The sequence below is a fragment of the Rattus norvegicus genome, chromosome 6 (assembly GCF_021556685.1).
Source record: "Rattus norvegicus strain SHRSP/BbbUtx chromosome 6, alternate assembly SHRSP_T2T, whole genome shotgun sequence".
NCBI classification, from domain to species: Eukaryota; Metazoa; Chordata; class Mammalia; order Rodentia; family Muridae; genus Rattus; species Rattus norvegicus.
In genome coordinates, this window is record NC_141539.1 from 22,705,464 (window position 1) to 22,725,769 (window position 20,306).

The 20,306-nt window shown below is 46.1% G+C and overlaps 1 protein-coding gene across 1 annotated transcript in view; it reads right to left on the reverse strand.

Moving 5' to 3' along the window:
- Window positions 1–3,976: 3,976 nt before the first annotated feature.
- Vit (vitrin) overlaps window positions 3,977–20,306 on the reverse strand; it is a 118,868-nt gene continuing 102,538 nt past the window's right edge. Inside the window, 4 exon segments of the mRNA NM_001431887.1 lie at window positions 3,977–4,651; window positions 6,188–6,701; window positions 8,551–8,777; window positions 11,761–11,864. Coding sequence (NP_001418816.1) covers window positions 4,473–4,651; window positions 6,188–6,701; window positions 8,551–8,777; window positions 11,761–11,864 — 1,024 coding nt within the window. The 3' untranslated portion in view covers window positions 3,977–4,472.

Consider the following 20,306-nt stretch of genomic DNA (forward strand, 5'->3'; position numbering starts at 1 on the left):
TGTTGTCCTTTAATAAGACTTGCCTTGGTCCTGGTGACTCTTCACAACAGTAAAACCCTGACCAAGACATTCCCTTTAGCTCTCTTGGTTGTAGTCTTGTTCTGTGAGTGCTGTCCTCTCACAGAACCTTCTATCAATGGCTGAAAATACCATAGCTACTATCACTATTTTCCTTTCAATCTGACTCCTGTCATCATTTCTGCTGATTTGAACATATGCACAGACAAGTCTGATGACATCAGAGCTTCATAGCGTCTTCACGTCCTGAAGTTCTTTCCTCTATCCAGCACACACCTGTAATTGTTGGCACCACATAGTCAGTGGCCCATTCGGAAGAAGTGTCATTTCTCCATCTAAATACATATACACACATATACACCTGCCACTCAGGTGACTGTCATGGTTCATCTTCACCTCACTGGACTTGGAATCCCCTAAGAGGTGACACCCTTCGAGGGAACTTCCGGAGGGGTTTAAGTTGGAGGGAAGACAGACCGTGAGTGTGGGTGGCATCCTCCCTTGGCTTGGGGTCCCAGGCTGAGTAAAGGTGAAAAATGAGGAAGCAAGCAGGATTTCCTCTCTCTGTGTCCTTTCTAAGGACACAGTGTAAGTAGTCACCTTACACTCCTGGTGCCTTGCTTTCCCACTACAGTGGGTCACGTATCCTCTCATTAACCCTTCGTGAACCTTTCTTTTCTAAATGCAAAGAAGCTTTTGCCAGGCATTTATCGCAGCAATAAGGAAAGAAATATCGATGACTGTTTTAGTTAGGGTTTTACTGCTGTGAACAGACACCATGACCAAGGCAAGTCTTATAAAGAACAACATTTAATAGGCTGACAGGTTCAGAGGTTCAGTCCATTATCATCAAGGTGAGAACATGGCAGCATCCAGGCAGGCATGGCGCTGGAGGAGCTGAGAGTTCTGCATCTTGATCCAACTGCAAACAGAAGCTAGGAGGAAGGTCTTTCAAAGTCCACCCCCACAGTGACACACTTCCTCCAACAAGGCCACACCTCCAACAGTGCCATTCCCTGGGCCAAGCAGATTTAAACCAGGAAGGATCATCTAATCTGGGGTAGTTTTTTCCTGCATGAATGAAGGTACTGAAACATTAAAATTACATTATTTTTAAAAAAATGCTCATTTACTGGTGACAATCTTTTTTTGTTAAGACCCCTGGAAAATAATTGGTTTTTCATATCCATGGATTCAACCCATCTTGGATAAGAATATTAAAAAAAAAATTCTGTCAGCACTGAATATTTGCAAGACATTATTTTCTCCAACAATACAGTAGTATATAATTTAAAATTTTATGTCCCATGCATATGTATTCACACATGTAGGATATATATGTGGAGAGGAGTACATGCATATGTATGTGCATAGAGGCCAGAGGCTGATGTGGATGTCTTCCTTAATTTCACAATACCGTATACATTGAGATAGTCTCTCATGTGGACCTGGACCTCAACGACTCAGCCAGAGTGTCTATTCTGCTTCTTACAGGTGTCCTGTCTCTACAACCCATGTCCTGGGATTAGAAACCTGATGCCACACTTAGTGGCATTTATTTCAGGACTGGGGATCTGAGCTCTGGTCTTCATGCTTGTGTGACAAGTACTTTACCCACTGAGCCATCTCCTCAGCCCCATGAAATACGCATTTACATCATATTAGGTATCATAACTAATCTAGATATAATGTATACGGGAGAGAGGATGTGCAGAAATCATATGCAAATGCTATAGTGTTTAATATAAAGGCCTTAAACATCTGAGCATTTGGAACTCATGGGGAGAGTTTTACAAACACCAAGCCAGCACCTTTGTGTATGTTCTCTTCGTGGACAAAGACAGTCAGAGTGATTGCTCCCCGTCCTTCTGTAGTTTAATTAGTCTTAGCTGAGTCTGCCGCTTATAGAGCATCCATGTAATTCCATGAGCAAACTCCTCCAGAAAAAACTGTTTTCATACTTTGAAATTTGGAAGCAAAAATGTTTGCGATTGGTTTTCAAAACAAATTTTATGGTTAGGAGACTTAAATTGCTGATACCTTTTAATAGATTCTTTACTGTGACCCAGAAGTTAAGTGGTGTGTGTGTGTGTGTGTGTGTGTGTGTGTGTGTGTGTGTGTGTACTGTGTGCTCAGCCACATAGGCACATATAGAAGCCAGAAATTGATATCAGGATGTTTCCTCAGTGGCTTTGCTAACATATTATTGTGATCATCTCCCCCTGAATATGGAGCTGTTTTGACCACCAGGTGAGTGAGCCCCTAGGAGCTGCCTGTGTCTACTCTGCTGCTAAGGGTAGAGATGTGTGACCATCCATTCACCTTTTCAGTGGTTGCTGGGAAGCCAAACTCAGGTCCTCCTACGTGCACAGCAAGTACCTTACCCACTGAGCCATCTCCCAGCCCAGACCACATTAGTTTAACTGGTGTTGTATTGTGTGTGGGTGTAAAGACATTTGGTAAGCTTAGTGTTGAAGTGGAAGTTGATTAATCCACTCTAAAGTCCAAAATGTTTTGTATTTGTGAATGAAAGACACACACACACACACACACACACACACACACACACACACACACACACACAGAGCCCATTTTTAATATGCCCTAAACAGCTCAACAGTCGGGTCACTCCCAAACTTCCAGGTTGCTAATGCCTCCCCTCCGATATCCCTCAATTATTCCTACTAAAATCTATATACTTCATGTCTGTTACCCCAGACTCAGTCAGGGGAGTGGGCCTGGGCCGCTCTCCCCTGATTCTTATGTGGTTGTATGCATCTCCCGCAGCTTTCAGGCTTCTCAGGCCGGGAACTTCTCCTCCCCTGCAATGGTGATTCTTTCTCCCTTGTGTCCCTTGCCCAGGAACCTCCAAGTCCTGCCTTTGTTTCCTTGCCCAGCATTGGCCACCAGCAACTTTCTTTACCAATTAGAATCTACTGGGAACAGGGACTGTCAGCGTCTCACAAGCCAGTGTGCGATTCTCGGGTAAATTGGGAACGCAGTTAACATAATATAACTGATAGACCAAACCCACAACATAGTCAAGTCCCACTTGCTGGATAACAGCCTCAATTTATAAAATAAAAATGTCGCACACCAAAATTAACCAGACCCAATGTCTGATGTGATGTTTTTATTTATTTGCAAAATTTCTTACTTTATAAAGAATTCAAAATTAAAAAATATTAATGCAAATATTTGGCCCAGGTGTTGACATGGGAATTGCTTTCTTGCTTCTAGCCAGAGCATCAGTCGACATACTGTAAAAAAAAAATTCATTTGTTTTTATTTTATATGTACAAGTATGCATGTGTGTATCTGTTCACTACAGGCAGGTCTGATAGCCTTGGAGGTCACAGAGGACAATGGATCCTCTGCAGGCTGGAGTTACAGATGGTTGTGAGTTGCCTCAGAGGTGCTGTCAATGAAACCCAGGTTGTCTGTAAGAGTGTCTCGTGCTCAGGATGGCTGAGCCATTTCTCCAGCACAATACATATTTTCGTAAAATAAAATAAAATGTAGTCATCTTTTTTAAGGAACCTTCTGAATATTTTTAAAGTTCTGGGGTTAAAAGCAAGCACCCTCTGCATGTTGGTCAAGTACTCCATCACTGAGCCACACCCTACTCCTTCCGGTTCTGTGTTTATTTTATATTCTGAGACAGGGCCTCGTTAAATCGACTAGTCAGGCCTCAAACTTTGTGAGCCTCCTGTCCCAGTCTTGAGTAGCTGGGATTAGAGGCATGCACTCTCCTGTCCATCTCTGAATCCTCCCTTGCATGCTCTGCATCTGTATTTTACGAGCTAATAGATGTGTCCTTGGGTGAGGACGTGACCATGAAGCTCAATCAGGCTCCTCCCACTTCACTTCCGGTTTGTTCTGTTTTGTTTTGCAAGAAAAGAAACAGTGAAGTATGGCCTCATGACGAACATCACGTGATTAGAAAATGTCCACGCAATTCTTTGAAACATTTATTTAAGCAGTTCCCACATTCTCAGGACAAAAAAGAAAAAAGGAAAAAAAAAAGGGAGAACACAATAAAAAGAAACTTATGGACAGTTACAGAGTTCTAATGAGAAACGTAAACAAACTTCCCATAAACGCTCAATGCTTTCCTGTCATAGGAGCTGTACCCTCCCTCCTCTGCTGTCATAGGAGCTGTACTCTCCTTTGGATACGTATTTAGAAAACAACTGTGGAAATGTGGACTCTTCAGCACACACAAGGCGATGCAGGATTTGAACCCAACCTGAGAGCTGACAGTCAGCCTTTTGACTGGTAGGTTCTGAAGCATTTACACCACCAGTGGCAGAGTAATCACACCCAGTGCATTTTCCCAAGCTCTCTCGGAGCCATCCCTCGCCCCCTCATCCCCCCAACCCCAAATACGGACCATGCCGGGGATGGTCCCAAGGATCAGTGAGACAGCATTTGCTGTTCTGTCTGCTCCCAACTTAGTTTCGAGGCTGCGAGTTGAACTCTGTACAGATATTCCGGATGATCCTGGGGACGAATTTGTAGAGGTTGTCAAACTCATCCACGAAGAAGGAGTGGTCCCTGGCAGGGTGCGTGGCAATTACCTCCAGCTCGTCCTGAGCAGCCCATGCGATGCCTATTGCGTAGGTGATCACCCCTGTGGAGACGAAAGATGGCGTGAAGCGAATGCCCCCAGGCATTGTTTCCTTCTGGGCACCCCAGACCAGAAATGTGCCAAGGAAAACAAATTCAAGAACCCCAAGGAGTCCTCTAGTTTCTAGAAATAAACAGTGTGACCAGTTATTTGACAAACACTTTGACTATCCACACTGTAGCACCAACCACGAATGAATGTAGCTGTTGTCCTAAGAGTTTATAGTCTTTTGGCCTTATTTTAACCTAGGGTCTTTTACAGCCATAATGAAGAGAGAGGTGGCAACAGGGCCATCCTGGTTCAGAATGGACTCCTAATTCAATGCCACTGGGTCCTCAGAAGCTCAAGAAAGGCCTAGCATCTCAACCTTTTCCTGCTGCTTGTGGTTCAAGATATAGAACTCCCAGCTCCTTCTCTCCAGCACCCTGTCTGCCTGCACACTGCCATGCTTCCCGCCATGATGATCACGGACTGGACTGAGACCGTAAGCGAGCCCCAATTAAATGTTGTCCTTTATAAAAGTAGCCATGGTCATGGTGTCTCTTCACAGCAATAGACTGACTGTTATGACAAAAATAGTATTTTTCATCTAAGTATTGTGGCACATACTTATAATCCCAGTGCTTGGAAGGCTGAGGCAGGAGGATTTTGTGTTTGAGGCACGCCTGAGTCAGATAGAAAAAATCTCCCTGAAAAAATCAGAAAACAAAAATCAAAACAAAAATGAACATTCGCTTTCCATATTACATTTTAAAAAGCATTATTGGTCTATAAAAGTTACGAACACAATTTGGAGTCAACAAAGCTAGGGGTTTGACATCTTCCATAAAGCGAGGAATCAACTTCCCCCTTTGCTGCTTTCTGCCGGTGTGGAAGGGGCGTTAGCGGACACTGTGTAAAAGAAAGAGTTACTGTTCCATCGCTTGCAGGCTCTGGGTACTTGAGGAGCCACTAAGCAGAATCCTTTTGATTCTGTGTCCTCTTCTCAGAGACCCTATGCTGTTTCTACCTCTTCCTGTGGTTGTGAACACTAAAAAAGAAAAGAAGAAAGAAGAAAGATCTGTTTATGTGTATGAGTTTTGTCTGTATGTACATGTATTCATGGAAGGTGCCCACAGAGATCAGAAGAGGGCGCCCAATCCGGAACTGGAGTTCCTGATGATTGCGAGTCACCGTGTGGTGCTGGGGATGGAAGTCAGGCTCTCTGAAAGAACAGCAAGAGTTTCTAACCAGTGTGCTACCCTTCCAGTTCCCTGTGGATGTTTTCTTAAGTCACAGGGATGTTTTCTTAAGTCACAGACAAAAACAATACATAAAAGGGCGGTTCCAGGGGGGTTGGGGATTTAGCTCAGTGGTAGAGCGCTTACCTAGGAAGCGCAAGGTCCTGGGTTCGGTCCCCAGCTCCGAAAAAAAGAACAACAACAACAACAAAAAAAAAAAAAAAAAAAAAGGGCGGTTCCTCCCTGTGCACCAAGGACACTGGTCCTCCCGCCTTTTCCGAGATGCCTCTGGGCCCGCGTTTATAGCAGGAGTGCTCACCCTTCTGGTAGGCAGCCATGGCTGGGATCCGCACGTCATCGTAAGACCTGCCGTCGGTGATAAGGATCATTACCTTCCTCTTGTTCGGTTTGGACTTCTTGAAGAGTTGTTCGAGGGCATACTGGATGGCAGCCCCTGTGCTGGTGCCCCCGCTCCAGTACCCCACCCTCCTGATGGCACTGAGGACGTCGGCTTTGCTGTTATACTTGTCGAACCCGAATTCCAGCCGCTGCTCATAGGTGTACTGCACGGCCCCGATGCGAGTGTCGGTGTCTGAAATCTCAAACTCCTTGCTGAGGTTGGCCACGAACTGCAGGACCGTGCGGAAGTTGCTTGTCCCCACGCTGCTTGAGCCATCAATGACAAAGCCTATGTCGGCAGAGTTTAAACAGGTCTTGCTGCAGGCGAGGCGGTCAGTGTCGCAGACGCGCTTCACCAGGGGCTGCACGGTCTTGTGCAGGCTGAGCCAGCTCTGCACGTTGAAGGAGTAGAAGCCATTTGTTCTGCACACTGCCTGAAGAGAGGAAGGAAGGATCTAGTCCAGATCAGAAGTCAAGTCCTTCAGCCTGCCAACAACACCCTTCACCACCAGGCAGGCTTTTTAGGGCTCTACTTCCGGTATTAGAGCACCCTTCAGAGCACCCTTTCTATATTCCAGTTTCCTGGCTGGGTACCACTGAGGTCAAGACCCCTCCAGAACATCTGGCCTCACCCCCTTCCTCCCCTCAGCTGGGACCCTGTCTCAGCGGAAAATGGTCCAGTGGAGATGTGCAGTGTTGGCTTTAGTTTTATATTTATACCTCCACTGGCTTCTCGACTCATTGGCACTGGAAGCCAGCCGTATTGTAGCTTTGTGGGTACCAACCATCGCAGGGGATGGCTAAATGAAGCTATTGTTCTCATACACAAACAGGATGCTTCCAGGGCAGCCCTGTACTCTGCCAGAAGGCATTCAGAGTCACCGAGGGGTCACGTGTGTTGGAGTCACACTCGATGGCCCTACAGTCCCTTAATTGGTTGCCACAGGAGCCCCTCATCACAGAGCAGAGGGCCAGCTGTGAAGAGACGTCTCTGAGTCCCCGAGAACTGGAGCACCAGAATAAACTCAACGTTTTGCCTGCCACAGAACCCTGCCTCTAGGCAAATGAGTGTTTATTTATCTGTGACCAAGCTTGTTCCAGAAAACAAAAGACCCCGAGCAAGTTGGTTAGATGTTCTTAGAAGTGATTAGGCTCGTGTCCCAAAAGCGGGTCATCACTCTTCATCCTACTAATCTCTGGGGACCTGGTGGGGTCAGACTTGGTGGCTACAAATGAACTTGGATAATGGCAAAATTAGTTTAAGCAAGAAGTAACACGTTTTTCCCGGGAAATGTTTTTTATTGATTGAAAACACCTAAACGGGGTTCGTGAAACTTTCCACAGCCTAGGTAGATGGATGCTAGGTAGACAGAGCTGAGTTCTGACTAGTGGGTGGAGAGGAGTCCCACAGATAACCTGTTTAAAGTCACAGCGAGACGGTGGTGGTGCCAACTGTGGGTGGGACACGGTTTGGCAGGAACACAGTGTGTATGTGGAGGTCACAGCAAGCTGACCAGGAAGGGAGGTTGGCCTTCACTGCAGAGTGCCTTAGCTATAACAGGTAATGGGGAAGGATTTGGATCAAGGACCCCAGAGTACTGGCAGGAGTAAACTGGGGAGACTCCAAAAGGGAACGGACCAGTGACAGAGTGCTGTCTCAGATCTCGGGTGGTTTAGGCCTGATTAATAGCAGAGGGTGAGAGCTGTGATGTGGGTATCAGGGGATAATTCTGGGATGCCACTGGCCTTGGGCCCTCCAGGAGGAGCAGAGGAGTATGACCGTTCTGATCTGGGAGTGTAGAATTCCTTTGTTTTGTTTGTCAGATTGATTGGGTTCACTTGTAGTGTGTGTGTGTGTGTGTGTGTGTGTGTGTGTGTGTGTGTGTGTGTTACATATACATATATGTAAGCCCATGTGTTTATGTGTGTATAGGATGTGTAGACTTCTTTGCAAGCCTGTGTGTGTGTGTGTGTGTAAAGTCTGCCTGGCTGTTTGGGTCCTCTGATGCTGTGAAAGGAACAAGGGGACGTTTAAGTGACAGTTTGGAGACACTGCTCTTCCCCTCTGCTTGCAAACTGCTGGCTCTGAAGTGAGAATAAAGTTTGGCTTTGAAAGGACAATTTCAGATTCCCCAGGGGAGGCCCCACTACATGCTTATGAGTTTTGAGAACATTCCAAGGCCCTAGAAAGCAGCTCTGAGGTCATGAGAACATTTCAGAGTGCAGCAGATCCTGTGCTGGACCGGCTGCCGGGACACTCCCCATAACTGGACAGCTATGTACCTTGCTGGCAAAATTGGGCTCCACCACATGCTGCTTCTCCCTTTCAGCAGCCCCTTCGACGGTGACAAAGAAGACATTGATCCCCGACTCTCTTGCAACTCGTGACACCTCTTCTATTTTGTCTGTGGGCCAGCCATCCACCAGGACCACAGCCACATTGGGAGCACCACCCCTGTTTCCATTTGCTTTGGAAAAGAAGTTCTTGGTTACAAAGGAGATGGCGCGGCCTGGAAGAAGAAGAAGAAGAAAATTTGTGCTTGAAATGATAGTGGTAATGGTAACAGGTCACAGCAGTACAAAGAGGTCTAGAAAAGCATACTCATTCAGCCCCAAGTGTTGTGTGTGTGTGATATATATATATATATATATATATATATATATATATATATATATATATGTATATACATATACATATATATATCACATATACACAGTACAGCCATCACAGTCTCTCCTTGACTTCATTTTTAAGCCCAGAGCTTCTAATTGCCTCTTGTTTAGAAAGAGAACGTTTTAGGGTCCAGAGGAGAAAGACTTCCATGAGATCCAAAGGGCCCCTTAGCTGACCTTTTCTTATTAGGCCCCTAAACAAGGCCATACTGTGTCTGAGAACAGGGATGGGAGGAGCTGATTTGGAGTGACATTAGCCTCATTCTGGCCCTTCACAGCCCGAGTGGGCCTAGTGCTATAGCTGTTGAGTGAGGGGCTGTTATCCATGACTAGTGATGTCCTTTCTCCAATCCTAGAGCAAGGACACAGGTCTGGCTGCCTGTGGGTAGGATTTCCCTCCTAGGAAGGGACATGCTGGGTTCAAGCCCTAGCTATGACAGGTCAGCTCTGTAGGTCACTCACGGTCCTGGGACCTAGAGTTCCAGGCCAACAGTTTCCTTCATCGAGTCTGAGTGCCACAGACATGAAGAGTAATGGAGTCTCAGGCATTCTCATGTGTGTATTTTACACTGTGTAAGGGTCTCGGGTTCAACCTACTGCTCCAGTTTTGAATAGCTCTTCTAGTTTTTTGTTTTGTTTTGTTTTGTTTTGTTTTGTTGTTGTTGTTGTTGAATGTCCTAGGTCCTCCTGAGCATACTGAGATGATGACTGACTGCTTTCGAGTTAGCATGACTCTTAACTGAGAATCTATGGATCCTAGTATAATATATATGAGGTGTTTGTGTGTATGTGTGTGTGTGTGTGTGTGTGTGTGTGTGTGTGTGTGTGCGCGCGCGCGCGCGCGCGTGCATTTGTCTATAAGAATATGTAAAAGGCCACAGTTTCCAGGAGATTCCCAGGTGGGTTCTCATTTCAGTTACAGTTCAATTCATCTTGTTTAGACTTTAGCATTAACATCATTTCACTCAGCACTTCTGGGTTTGGTCAGCATCCTGGCTCCCCTGGCTGTTTCACTGTCAATTGAAGGCAACAAACAGGTGGTTACATTCCAAGCTGCTACAGAAGCATCTTGGACAACCGTGTGAACTGGCTGCAGAGATCCCGTTGTTAATGGAAAACCACGGCTGTTGAGAACTCAAGGCTCTAAAGTCCCCAGCAGTCTCTCCAGGATAATATTAAGCACCCGTAGCAAAATGCATGCGTTGTAAGAAGAAGCCGTATGATTTCACACGAGCCCATGAATCTTAAATATGGAGGCAGGCTGGAGTGAATCAGAGCCTTGCACACATTCCCTTCACCTTCAAGGCTGAGGTTGGAAAGCTGCACTACCCATAGTCCTTTGTGCCTTATGCTTCCCAGCCTCTTTTTAGTTCCCTAAGCTGATGCATTTGATCCAGGCTTAGAAGACGAAAGCCAAGCAAGGACCGTTACTTTGTTTCTGCTACTACTTCTGCGGAGGAGACTGTGGTGTATTTGGTGTCTCTGCACTGGGATTGGATGGTGGTTCTGAAGGCGTTTTTTTTTTGTTGTTGCTGTTTGTTTTTTAGTGAGAATGGGGAGCGTAGGGCGTGGTGCTGGAGCTGTGTGCTGGCATCATGGCAGCACTCGGGATGGAGCAGGTTCATGAAAAGGCCTTGTTGACAGAAATTGAAAACTGGTTTTCTGGTCTTGGAAAAGATAACAGTGCCTTGAGAGGTCGTTTTAAACACTCTGCTGCATTTGCTTCCTTAGTCCTTTCTATCCTCCTCAGACCAAATCCCCATGTGCCTCAGTTACTACGTTCACTGAACCCCTGCAGGATCCAGAGGCAGAGGGAGAGCATCTCACTCTCTGAAAAGGTTATACCTGGGTTAGGAAGCCTCTCTGACCTCATCGGGGGAGCTGAGTGCCTTGCCAGGCTCTTCTCATTGAAAACCCGAGTGTATAATGATGAACTGTTGTGCAGTCCCCTCTCGTGCTTATGAGGCAGGTGATGTGGATTTACAGACACGGATCTGGGGACTGTTAGTGGCTACTTCGCATTGCACTGTAGCGAAGGATTATGCATTTGCCAAATCCTCTGGTCACTTCCAGAGGTAAGGAGAGGGAAGACGCTCGTTTTCCAGACTCTCTCTAACTTCAGGGATGCTCTGTGGAATTTAGTTCTGCTCACTGCTTTCCCCTACACAAGCTACTGTAACTTACACTTGAATTTCTTTGGCCTTAAGGGGTTGGAAGTTCCATAAAGCACAACCAACCTTCCTTCCAGTCTTTGGGCTTGGCTGGTGTGGGAACATCCCCCTGCTCCAGCCTCCTCTGGGTAAACAGGTAAAATGGAACTTCTCTGGAGATGTTCTAGTCCTCCACTGAGGACTAGAGGTTGAACTTCTAGTGGTATCCACCACTCTGAAAGTTCAGACACTGCAGGAGACTCATTTTTCAAACATGGGACTCACCTCTTCGAAAAGACACCACTACAACAACTTTGTTGGGAACTAGCTATCCCTGAAGGACCTCCTGAGTGGAACTGGTGATAAAATTTAGTACTAACTGGTTGGCAGCTTATAGGCCAGCCATGAAGTAGCCACAACAGCTGTCCTGCTTGGCCTGAGGAATGTGACTGCAACCAAAGACCTGGATGGGAAGGAAGTCTGAGGCCCAAGCGTTTTGACCATTTTGTACCGGAATCCATGGTAATACATTAGGAAAGATACAGAGGCTGTGTGTCACTTCTTGATGGGTTATTTTTTCCACCTCCTCCAATATAGAATATTATAAGACAGCCACATAGAAGGTGCACCATGGTAACAAGGAAGAATTACTCGAATCTGGGTCACATACCTACATTAGAAAGGCCTCCTCTCTGGGTAATTTTCTCTATAGCTGTCTTCAGATCTTGAGAATTCATGTGAGTTTTAAGGTTAAACTGGGTAGCAGGGTTGTCTCTAAAGAGAACAAGAAATGAAATTTAGCTAGAAAGTTATTCCCTCTGGAGGAAGGCAGATATCACGGTGGATTCCTCCATGCACAAACAAGATAGCTGAGCGACAACACCAGACACAGTGTCCACAGAGGACAAGGGGATGAGACAAGGGAACCCAGGGTCCTCCACAGGGAAGGGAGGGACAGCAGACCACTGGGGACAGGCTTGGAAGGTTGAGTTCTACTTTTGGCTGTGCTACGTCATGGCTCTGTGGTCTTTTTGCTTCTTCTTAGAGCAGGGAGAAAAGCTCTCTTCAGTTTACTTCCTTGGTGATGCACTTGCCTTTTCTTGATTTTTTTTTCTTTTGCTTGACAACATCTTACATGTATATGTCCATATAATGTGTTCGGACCACCTTCCCTCCTAGCCTCTTCCTCTCCTCCCCCTCATTGCCACCCACACCTCGGCTCCCAGATTAATGACTTTGGGGTTGGTTTTGTGATCCATTTGGCTCAATTAGGGCCACTGTGTGAGCACTAGGTTGGAGATGTGTACTATATGGTGGGGTCTTCAGAGAGAATACAAGTCAGGATAATGATTTCTCCATTTACAGGATCTCTCAGTCTAGCTATGTAATCCCCAAACCATCTAAGTCTCTGGGTTCCAGCTTCTTTACAGAGATAAAAAACAGCATCATAACAGTCACACTGCTAACATCCAGTGGGATTCTATCCTAAGAAGGGGAGCAGTGAGTTCTCAATGTCTCCTGATTAGACCCTCTCCAGGAAGGGTCTCAGCTGTTAGCCATGCCCTGTGCAACCAGAGAGCCCCAGCTGTTAGCCATGCCCTGGGTACCCCCTAGCACTGGAACCAATTATGAATAGTGGGTCCAGGAAGACCACTGTAGATGACCCAACTCCTATGGGTCATTTTATGACTCCTGCAAGTAGGTGACATGAGTAGAATACCACCAGAAGGTCAATGTCATCTCTCTGAAGGCTGAAAAGAGACATCTGGGACAGATCCGGAGTGATTTCACTGGTGAGACAGAATAAGGACCCTTCCCTGGAGAGCATGAGTGGGAGAGCAGTGAGAAGAGGCCTGAAACTGTCAAGCAGAGGGTGTGGAGGAGTAGCAGAGGGGTGAAGTTTGTGCCAGGTGCGTGTGCACCCCCAGTCACGGTGAGCAAGGATCTGTCTCTGGAGCCACTGACACCCAACCATGGGCAGGGCAGATCCCTCTGTGCACACCCTGTACAGCCACACAGGGCTGCATGCTTCCAAAGAGTTTTGGCTTGGTTCAAACATGCTGTCAGCTTGAAGCCCCTCATTTCTCAGTCAGGGAGCCACAGAGCCAGGGCGGGCTGTGGGACCAAGTCCTCAAGAGGTGGGAAGCCTTTTGAACGCTTTTTCCAGCACTGAGCAGCTGCTTGGACAGTTTGGGGTGAGAATTCTAAGGTGTATTCTTAGCATGACCCTGGGACTGCAGTGTGGGCCACAGGGGCCTAAATAGTCCTCAGGACTTCAGACGAAGGAGGCCTTCCCTGACTCCTTCCCATCCCTCTTCCTTTCCTATTTCCAACCTTCTTCACTGTCTCAGGCTGGGTGCCCAGAAGGTGTGCTTAGCCAAGTGGCAGGTGTTAGCAAGCTGAAGGGTTGAATACCTTTAGCGCAGTTCTGTAAGTGCTGTTTTTGCCTCCGGCCACTGACCCCAAACCCTGTACTTATTCACATAGTGCTCCCATGTCCCTGTCAATCACGCCCCAGCGTTTCTTCCCACCTTAACTTTTATCCTTGATTCTATTATGAGATTCTATTAGCTGTGGCAGTGCCGGCAGTCACCTCTGCCCGAGGACTCTTCTTCTGTTCTAACTCTGCCTGTAAGACTCTCTGCTCAAAAATCCTCAGGGGCTCTGGATGCAGAGCTGTGGTAGAGAATGGGCTTAGCAAGTGCAAAGCTCAGGGTTTGATCCAAAGCATCAAAGTTAGCTCATGCCTGGTTAGCATGTGTTAGGCTCTGGCTTCAATCCCCAGAATCTAGAATGAACGAACGAATGAATGAATGAATGAGTGAACAAACTCCTTGCTGTGGTTTGAATATTATTTTGGGAGGTTAGTCCCTAAGGATCATGAGACCTCGATGAGTGCAGATCTGGTGAGACTGGCTGAGATCACATGAACAGCAGTTGGAAGGGACCGTGGTGACCATCATGGGAGCTTGAACTCCCGTGGGTCATCACAAGAGTGAGGTTGAACTCTGGCAATGTGAAGGCCCATTGGCTTGCACTCTTGCTCTCTTCTGAGAGATCCTACCAGACCTGAGTTGATGCTGCTGTCCCTGCCCTTGAGCCCCAGAACTGTGAGATATTTCCTTCAGAGATTAGTTGTTTTATCATGCTAAGAAAAAAATGTACTCCTATTGTTAGACGTCATATTTTGGTTTTCAAAGCATTCATGATTTAATTATAATTTACCAATTAACTCTCCTTGTTTTTTTTCTCTTATTTATTTATTTACTCATCCATTCTAGGATTTCCTATATTCTACTGAAATACTGAGTAGTCTTTCTGTTTTCTATTTTTTTTTTTTTATTAACTTGAGTATTTCTTATATACATTTCAAGTGTTATTCCCTTTCCCGGTATCCGGGCAAACATCCCCCTCCCCCCTCCCCTTCCTTATGGGTGTTCCCCTCCCAACCCTCCCCCCATTGCCGCCCTCCCCCCACCAGTCTAGTTCACTGGGGGTTCAGTCTTAGCAGGACCCAGGGCTTCCCCTTCCACTGGTGCTCTTACTAGGATATGCATTGCTACCTATGAGGTCAGAGTCCAGGGTCAGTCCATGTATAGTCTTTGGGTAGGGGCTTAGTCCCTGGAAGCTCTGGTTGCTTGGCATTGTTGTACATATGGAGTCTCGAGCCCCTTCAAGCTCTTCCAGTTCTTTCTCTGATTCCTTCAACGGGGGTCCTATTGTTTTCTATTTTTTTGTGTTGTTTTTTATTCTTCCTTCATCTCCAGCCCCAGCAGACTCAACTCTCTCTAATTCATAGCATATGACATAGTGCATGGCACATAAAGATCCCCAATGAACAGTAACAAATAAACAACATTTTTTGTTCCATTTCTGAGCAGCTCTTTTCTGGGTTCCCTGAGTGCTCTCCATCATGGACGCCTTCTCGACTTGTCAGTAGCAGTCAGTACACACTGGCATGTTCCCTCTCTTGAACCTCAGGTATACAAGCAATGGCTCCCATGTATCTCCATCAGAAGGTTCTCAGGTTTGGTAGTTCCCAAACTGAAGGCGTTTCTCCTTCCGGCCTGCTCTGCTCAATTTCACTCCTCTTCTGTATTCCTTGACTCACTGAGCCATCCAATACTAAGCATTCTCCTCACCTAATGCCACCTCCAGTCAGACCTACCTCTTACCTATCTCTCATACTCCTCACCTAGTGCCACCTCCAGACAGATCTACCTCTTACCCATCTCTCATACTCCTCACCTAGTGCCACCTCCAGTCAGACCTGCCTCTTACCCATTTCTCATAGCTTTTCCGTCCTTCCTAGTCTCAGCTTTAGACTTTGGTCTCCTGGCTGACTGACTAAGGTTCTATTTGGATCCGGACTGCCTCTCAAAGGCTCATGTGTTGAGACTGGCATTATCAAGAGGTAGTAAAACCTTGAAGCATGGGGTTGGGGATTTAGCTCAGTGGCAGAGTGCTTGCCTAGCAAGCGCAAGGCCCTGGGTTCGGTCCCCAGCTCCGAAAAAAAAAAAAAGGAAAGAAAAAAAAAAGAAAAGAAAACCTTGAAACAGTGGGAGGAATGGGTCGCTGGGAGTGTGCCTTTGAAGGGAGTATGATACATAAAACAGTAAAATTGTTGAGCATTTCCTCATGGGCACTCAATGTGATTTAAACTTCTTTGACTTTCACAGCGATGCCGTCCATGAGTCCATTGTTTTCTTCCATATCGGACTCAGGCTGAACGCACGCACTGTGGTAACACTACTTATACTAGATATGACCTAGAAGAACCTGGGAAGAGAGTCTCAGTGAAGGTTGTCTACATCCGGTTGGCCTACGAGTAAGTCTGTGTGGGATTGTCTTGGTCGCTTTAACTGACGTGGAAAGTCTAAAAGTGAAGGGCACCATACCCTGGGTTGGGGCTCTGTACTTTAAAAGAGTAGGGAAGGTTAGCCAAGAACTGGGCCTACTCTCATTATTATCTCGCTGCTCTTGGCTGTGTTGGGCTGTCCTGAACGCTTGCCTTGACTTCTCCTCAATATGGTACTCTAACCAGGAATCACGGGCTGAAATAAATCCTTTTTCCTCCTAAGGCGCTTTTTGTCAGAGTATCCTATCGCAGCCACAGAGACATTAGAATTAGCACCTCCCACTGAATCACGACCCATCTCCTTTTCTGGTTCTTTGTTTTGTTTTGGATAGCTTCTCACACCATATAGCCCAAGCTAGCCTGAAACTCTATGAGACCAGACTGGCCTTGAGCCCACTGGGTTCTGTCCACCCAGCTCTGCCTGCCAAGCTTTGGGATTTAAGGTGTACACCACCACACCCAGCCCTTCTGTTTGCTTTCAATCTCCTGAGCCTGTGAATTCAGGCTCATTCCTATTTCACACCTTTATTAAACTGTAGATATTTCCTCAGCACTGTCTGGAGCACACTCGCCTCCAGATTGGCACATTCCTCCTCTTTTCTGACTGACTCGTGAACGTCGAGTCCACAAGCAATATCACTGTAACCATTGCCCATCCCTGCTTACCTGTATGTAACTCCTGCCCACCTGTGCTAGCTGTAGGTGACTCATGCCTGCCATTCTCAACTGTAGGTAAATTGTGCTCACCTGTGCTTACCTGTGAGCAACTCATGTCCACCTCTACTTAATGCAGGTGACTCATGCCCACCTGTGCTACCTTCAGGTGACTCATGCCCACCTGTGCTTACCTGGCAAACATGTTTCTGTGAGCCGCATGTTAGCTTTCTTTTTACTTTTAAAACAGCAGTCTCAAAGCAAAGTGTGCATGCATGCACACACACAGTCACTCGAGCATAGTAAATTAACATTAACACGACTCTAGGAAAGAGCTGAGACAGTAAGGCCATCTGTTACCTCATTCAACTATATTTAGTCAGGTAACTAAATATTTTCCCCCACCTCACCAGAACTGATCGTGCAAGCCTGCTAACATGGTCTTAAAACAAATGTGCATTTTAGTGAGCCAGCCAATTTGCGGATAAGTAAATTCATAAATCCCGAGGATCAGCTGTAACCCAAGAGCAGGTGATTGTCCTGACTTTGGATCCCTCGTGCTTAGCACATAGGAGGGACTACATTCTGGGGAACACACCCATGAGAGGAGGAAAGGCTCAGCTGACTTCTTCCTTGGTTCTTTGTCTGTGATAGAGCACAGAGCTCCCTCCAACCCCCGTCTCTACCTTCCTGCATTACGTCATGCATTAATGCATCACACACAGCTTGGTTCTCAGAGGCATATAGTCCAACTATTCATACACTCAATGAAAGGTGCTTTTCATTTTATTTAATGTTATTTCTTTTAAAAAAATCACCTCCTTAAACTAGACTGTGGAGTCCTAAAGAGAAGAAACTCTATTGTATGTATTAATTATCTTAATGGATTCAAAGGTTGGGCATGGGGCCACTGAAACCCTTCCCAATGGTTGAATTGATGGTGATTATGGTTATGGGCAAAGGCATGGAACTGGTTCACCAAGGGTCTTCCTGGAACATGTAATCAAACCACTTAGATGAATCTTATTTCTAAATTTCTTTCTCATGGCACAGGACAGAATGTCTTAGGGCATGGTAAGCCATAATGCTTACCAGATTTCATTCTGATTAAATCAAGGGAGTGAGTGGACTGTTAACCTGTAAGCTATGGCAGCTCTTAGGATAGAACATAGGCAGGCATCAGTGTGTTTGTTCTATCCCAGGATGGCTTCCTGACACAGTCGCCTGGCCACTCTCCAGACAGGGCTGCTATGGTTAAGATGCTACTTCTCCTTAACAGTTCATGCGTTGGGGGCTTGGTCTTCAGAGTCAACGTGTTGACATGGCCAGATCTCTAAGATAGGTAGGTGTCAGCCGTGACCCTAGTGGAGGGTATCTATGTACTGAGAAAACCAGACCTTTAGGGACTGGATTGGTTCTCACCAGAATGGGTTGTTATGAGGAACCTGGCTCCTCCCCACAGTTCTTTCTTAGAAGGTGTCTCATGTGCACCTCTGCCCCTTGCTAACACCCACCATGAGCTCCTCACCAGAGTCAGGCAAAAGTTGGTGACACACTCAGACCTCTGGAAATGTGAGCTAAATATGATTATCTTCCTTATAAATTCACAACCATCAGGTATTTTATTATGAAAACAGAAAACAGAGAAAAATAACATTTAAAAGATTATGCCCATAATATTTTTGTGTAGGCAATCTCTGAATTTTTAATTTTATTACAAGCTCTCATGAAATAAAACCACATTCTCTGCCGCAGCAGGATCAGAGATATACTTGGAAAACAAGAGGAAAAAAAATAAAGAGGCTTACAGTTTAAGGACAAAACATAAAATTGTTCTACACTTGGAAAAAGAACTAGGCTTAATGCAAAGAAAGTAATGCTGGGCCAAGACATTTTCTGTGTATAGAAAGGGCTAATTTACATGCTAGCAAATGGCTGCTGGGAGCAGGTTTTGGAAGCAAGGACACCTGTTAGAGGTGAGTACCGGTGGTTTCTCTGAAGGTTTGGGTCAGGGAGCAGGTAAGCTGAGTCCTACCTCCTTGATGCTATAAAACCCACTAGGTGCACTGGTTCACCCGTGTGGGCTACTTGATATATCTTCCAGAAGAAAATCACACACTAGCCTGGGAGTTTCTAAAGTGAAGAATTTAGTGATTCATTCTCAAGGAGATTCAGGAGGCCCTGGGTTTTGTAGGACTTCTGTTAAGGTCCTAACCCTACTGTTCTGTTGATATCCTAGAGTCTACTGGTCTACCTCCGAACAGTGTCAACAACTAGATGAACTTGTCAAAATAATTTGTTTTGCCTGTTAAGAGAAATATTAGCTAATCATATTTCCTCCAGCAAGGACCTTTTAAAACGTTCCCTCTAATTCAGCAGTACCTGCAGATTATTATAAAATAATCTATATTTAGCCATTTAATTTTCATTGTGGGCTGAAATAGAGAAGTTGTGGACTTGGTCAATGTTATGAAGCATGCCTGTGAGATCAGGAAGAGGTTTCAGGGAACATGCTGATGGGTGCAGGGAAGGTGACAGACTTAACCCTGGAGGGTTTATATTGAAAACGATTCTGGTTCCAACCCCTCCACAGCTCTGAGCTTCACTAGAAAAACTGCTGCTAGCCTTAGTGCATGTGACCTGGGCCAACCAACCAACTGAGGGACTTTGTACAACAGTGGATACTGGCCTTTTGATTTCCTAGCAGCACAGTCTTTCAGAATTAAGTTTCTATGTAATTAATAGCAGTATTATCCAAGGAGAAGAGAATAAACCCACCTTAGCCACTCTCTGCTGGAGGATCGGGAAACCCTGCTGCTAAGGTCAAAGTCTGACATCACTGGACAGCCCTGAGCTTGGTGCAAAATGGCAGACTCCCTTTGTCAGCAGGGGTTTTTCCTTCTCTGGAGGACCCTGGACCCCACCTGAGGAATGTCACATAGTCCTGCACCTGAGATTCCTGGAATGCTCTCCATGCTAATGAGGCATCTCCTCAGTACTTTAAACCTTCAGCCAAAGACCTTTGTCCACCCTGGATATGCTCACCCACCTCCCCAAAACTATATACTTTATTGTTCACCCCAAATAAAGTATATGTATATAGCTCACCCCTAATAAAGGTATATGCACAAGATATGATCGTGTCAAAGAGCTATTTCATTGAAGATTGGCAGAGAACCCACCACACACACACACACACACACACACACACACACACACACACACACAAGATCCTGCCTGCTCCAGACTACGTTTCATCCTTCCAGTCCAGTGTGCAGTGGCATCTGGATTCCCTGAGAGGGAGAAAGAGGAGGACGTAGAGCCACATTGGAGAAAATGGGACATTCCATCTGATGACCTAGGAGTCCTTCCAGAAGCAACTGGCACATCAGATGTTAATCTGGAACCACACTGGGGGCCTCCCCCTGTGAGCACTGAAATATCTAGGCAGCATAGCTTCCCAAACTCACGTGGCTCTGGTCACCTTGGGTCCTGTCAAGATGTAAGTTTCCAGCTGGAGAAGCAGCATGAGGTCTGAGGTTGTACCTGTGTGGATCACTAAGTAACTGAGTCCTAGGAAATGCTTTAAAGATCCAGAACATAAGCAACAAGGTTGCCAGTGACGAGGAAGGGAGAAAAATAAACAGAAGTCTAGTGAGGGGGAGCTGGAGAGGGTGCACTGTGCTTGCAGAGGACCGGAGTTC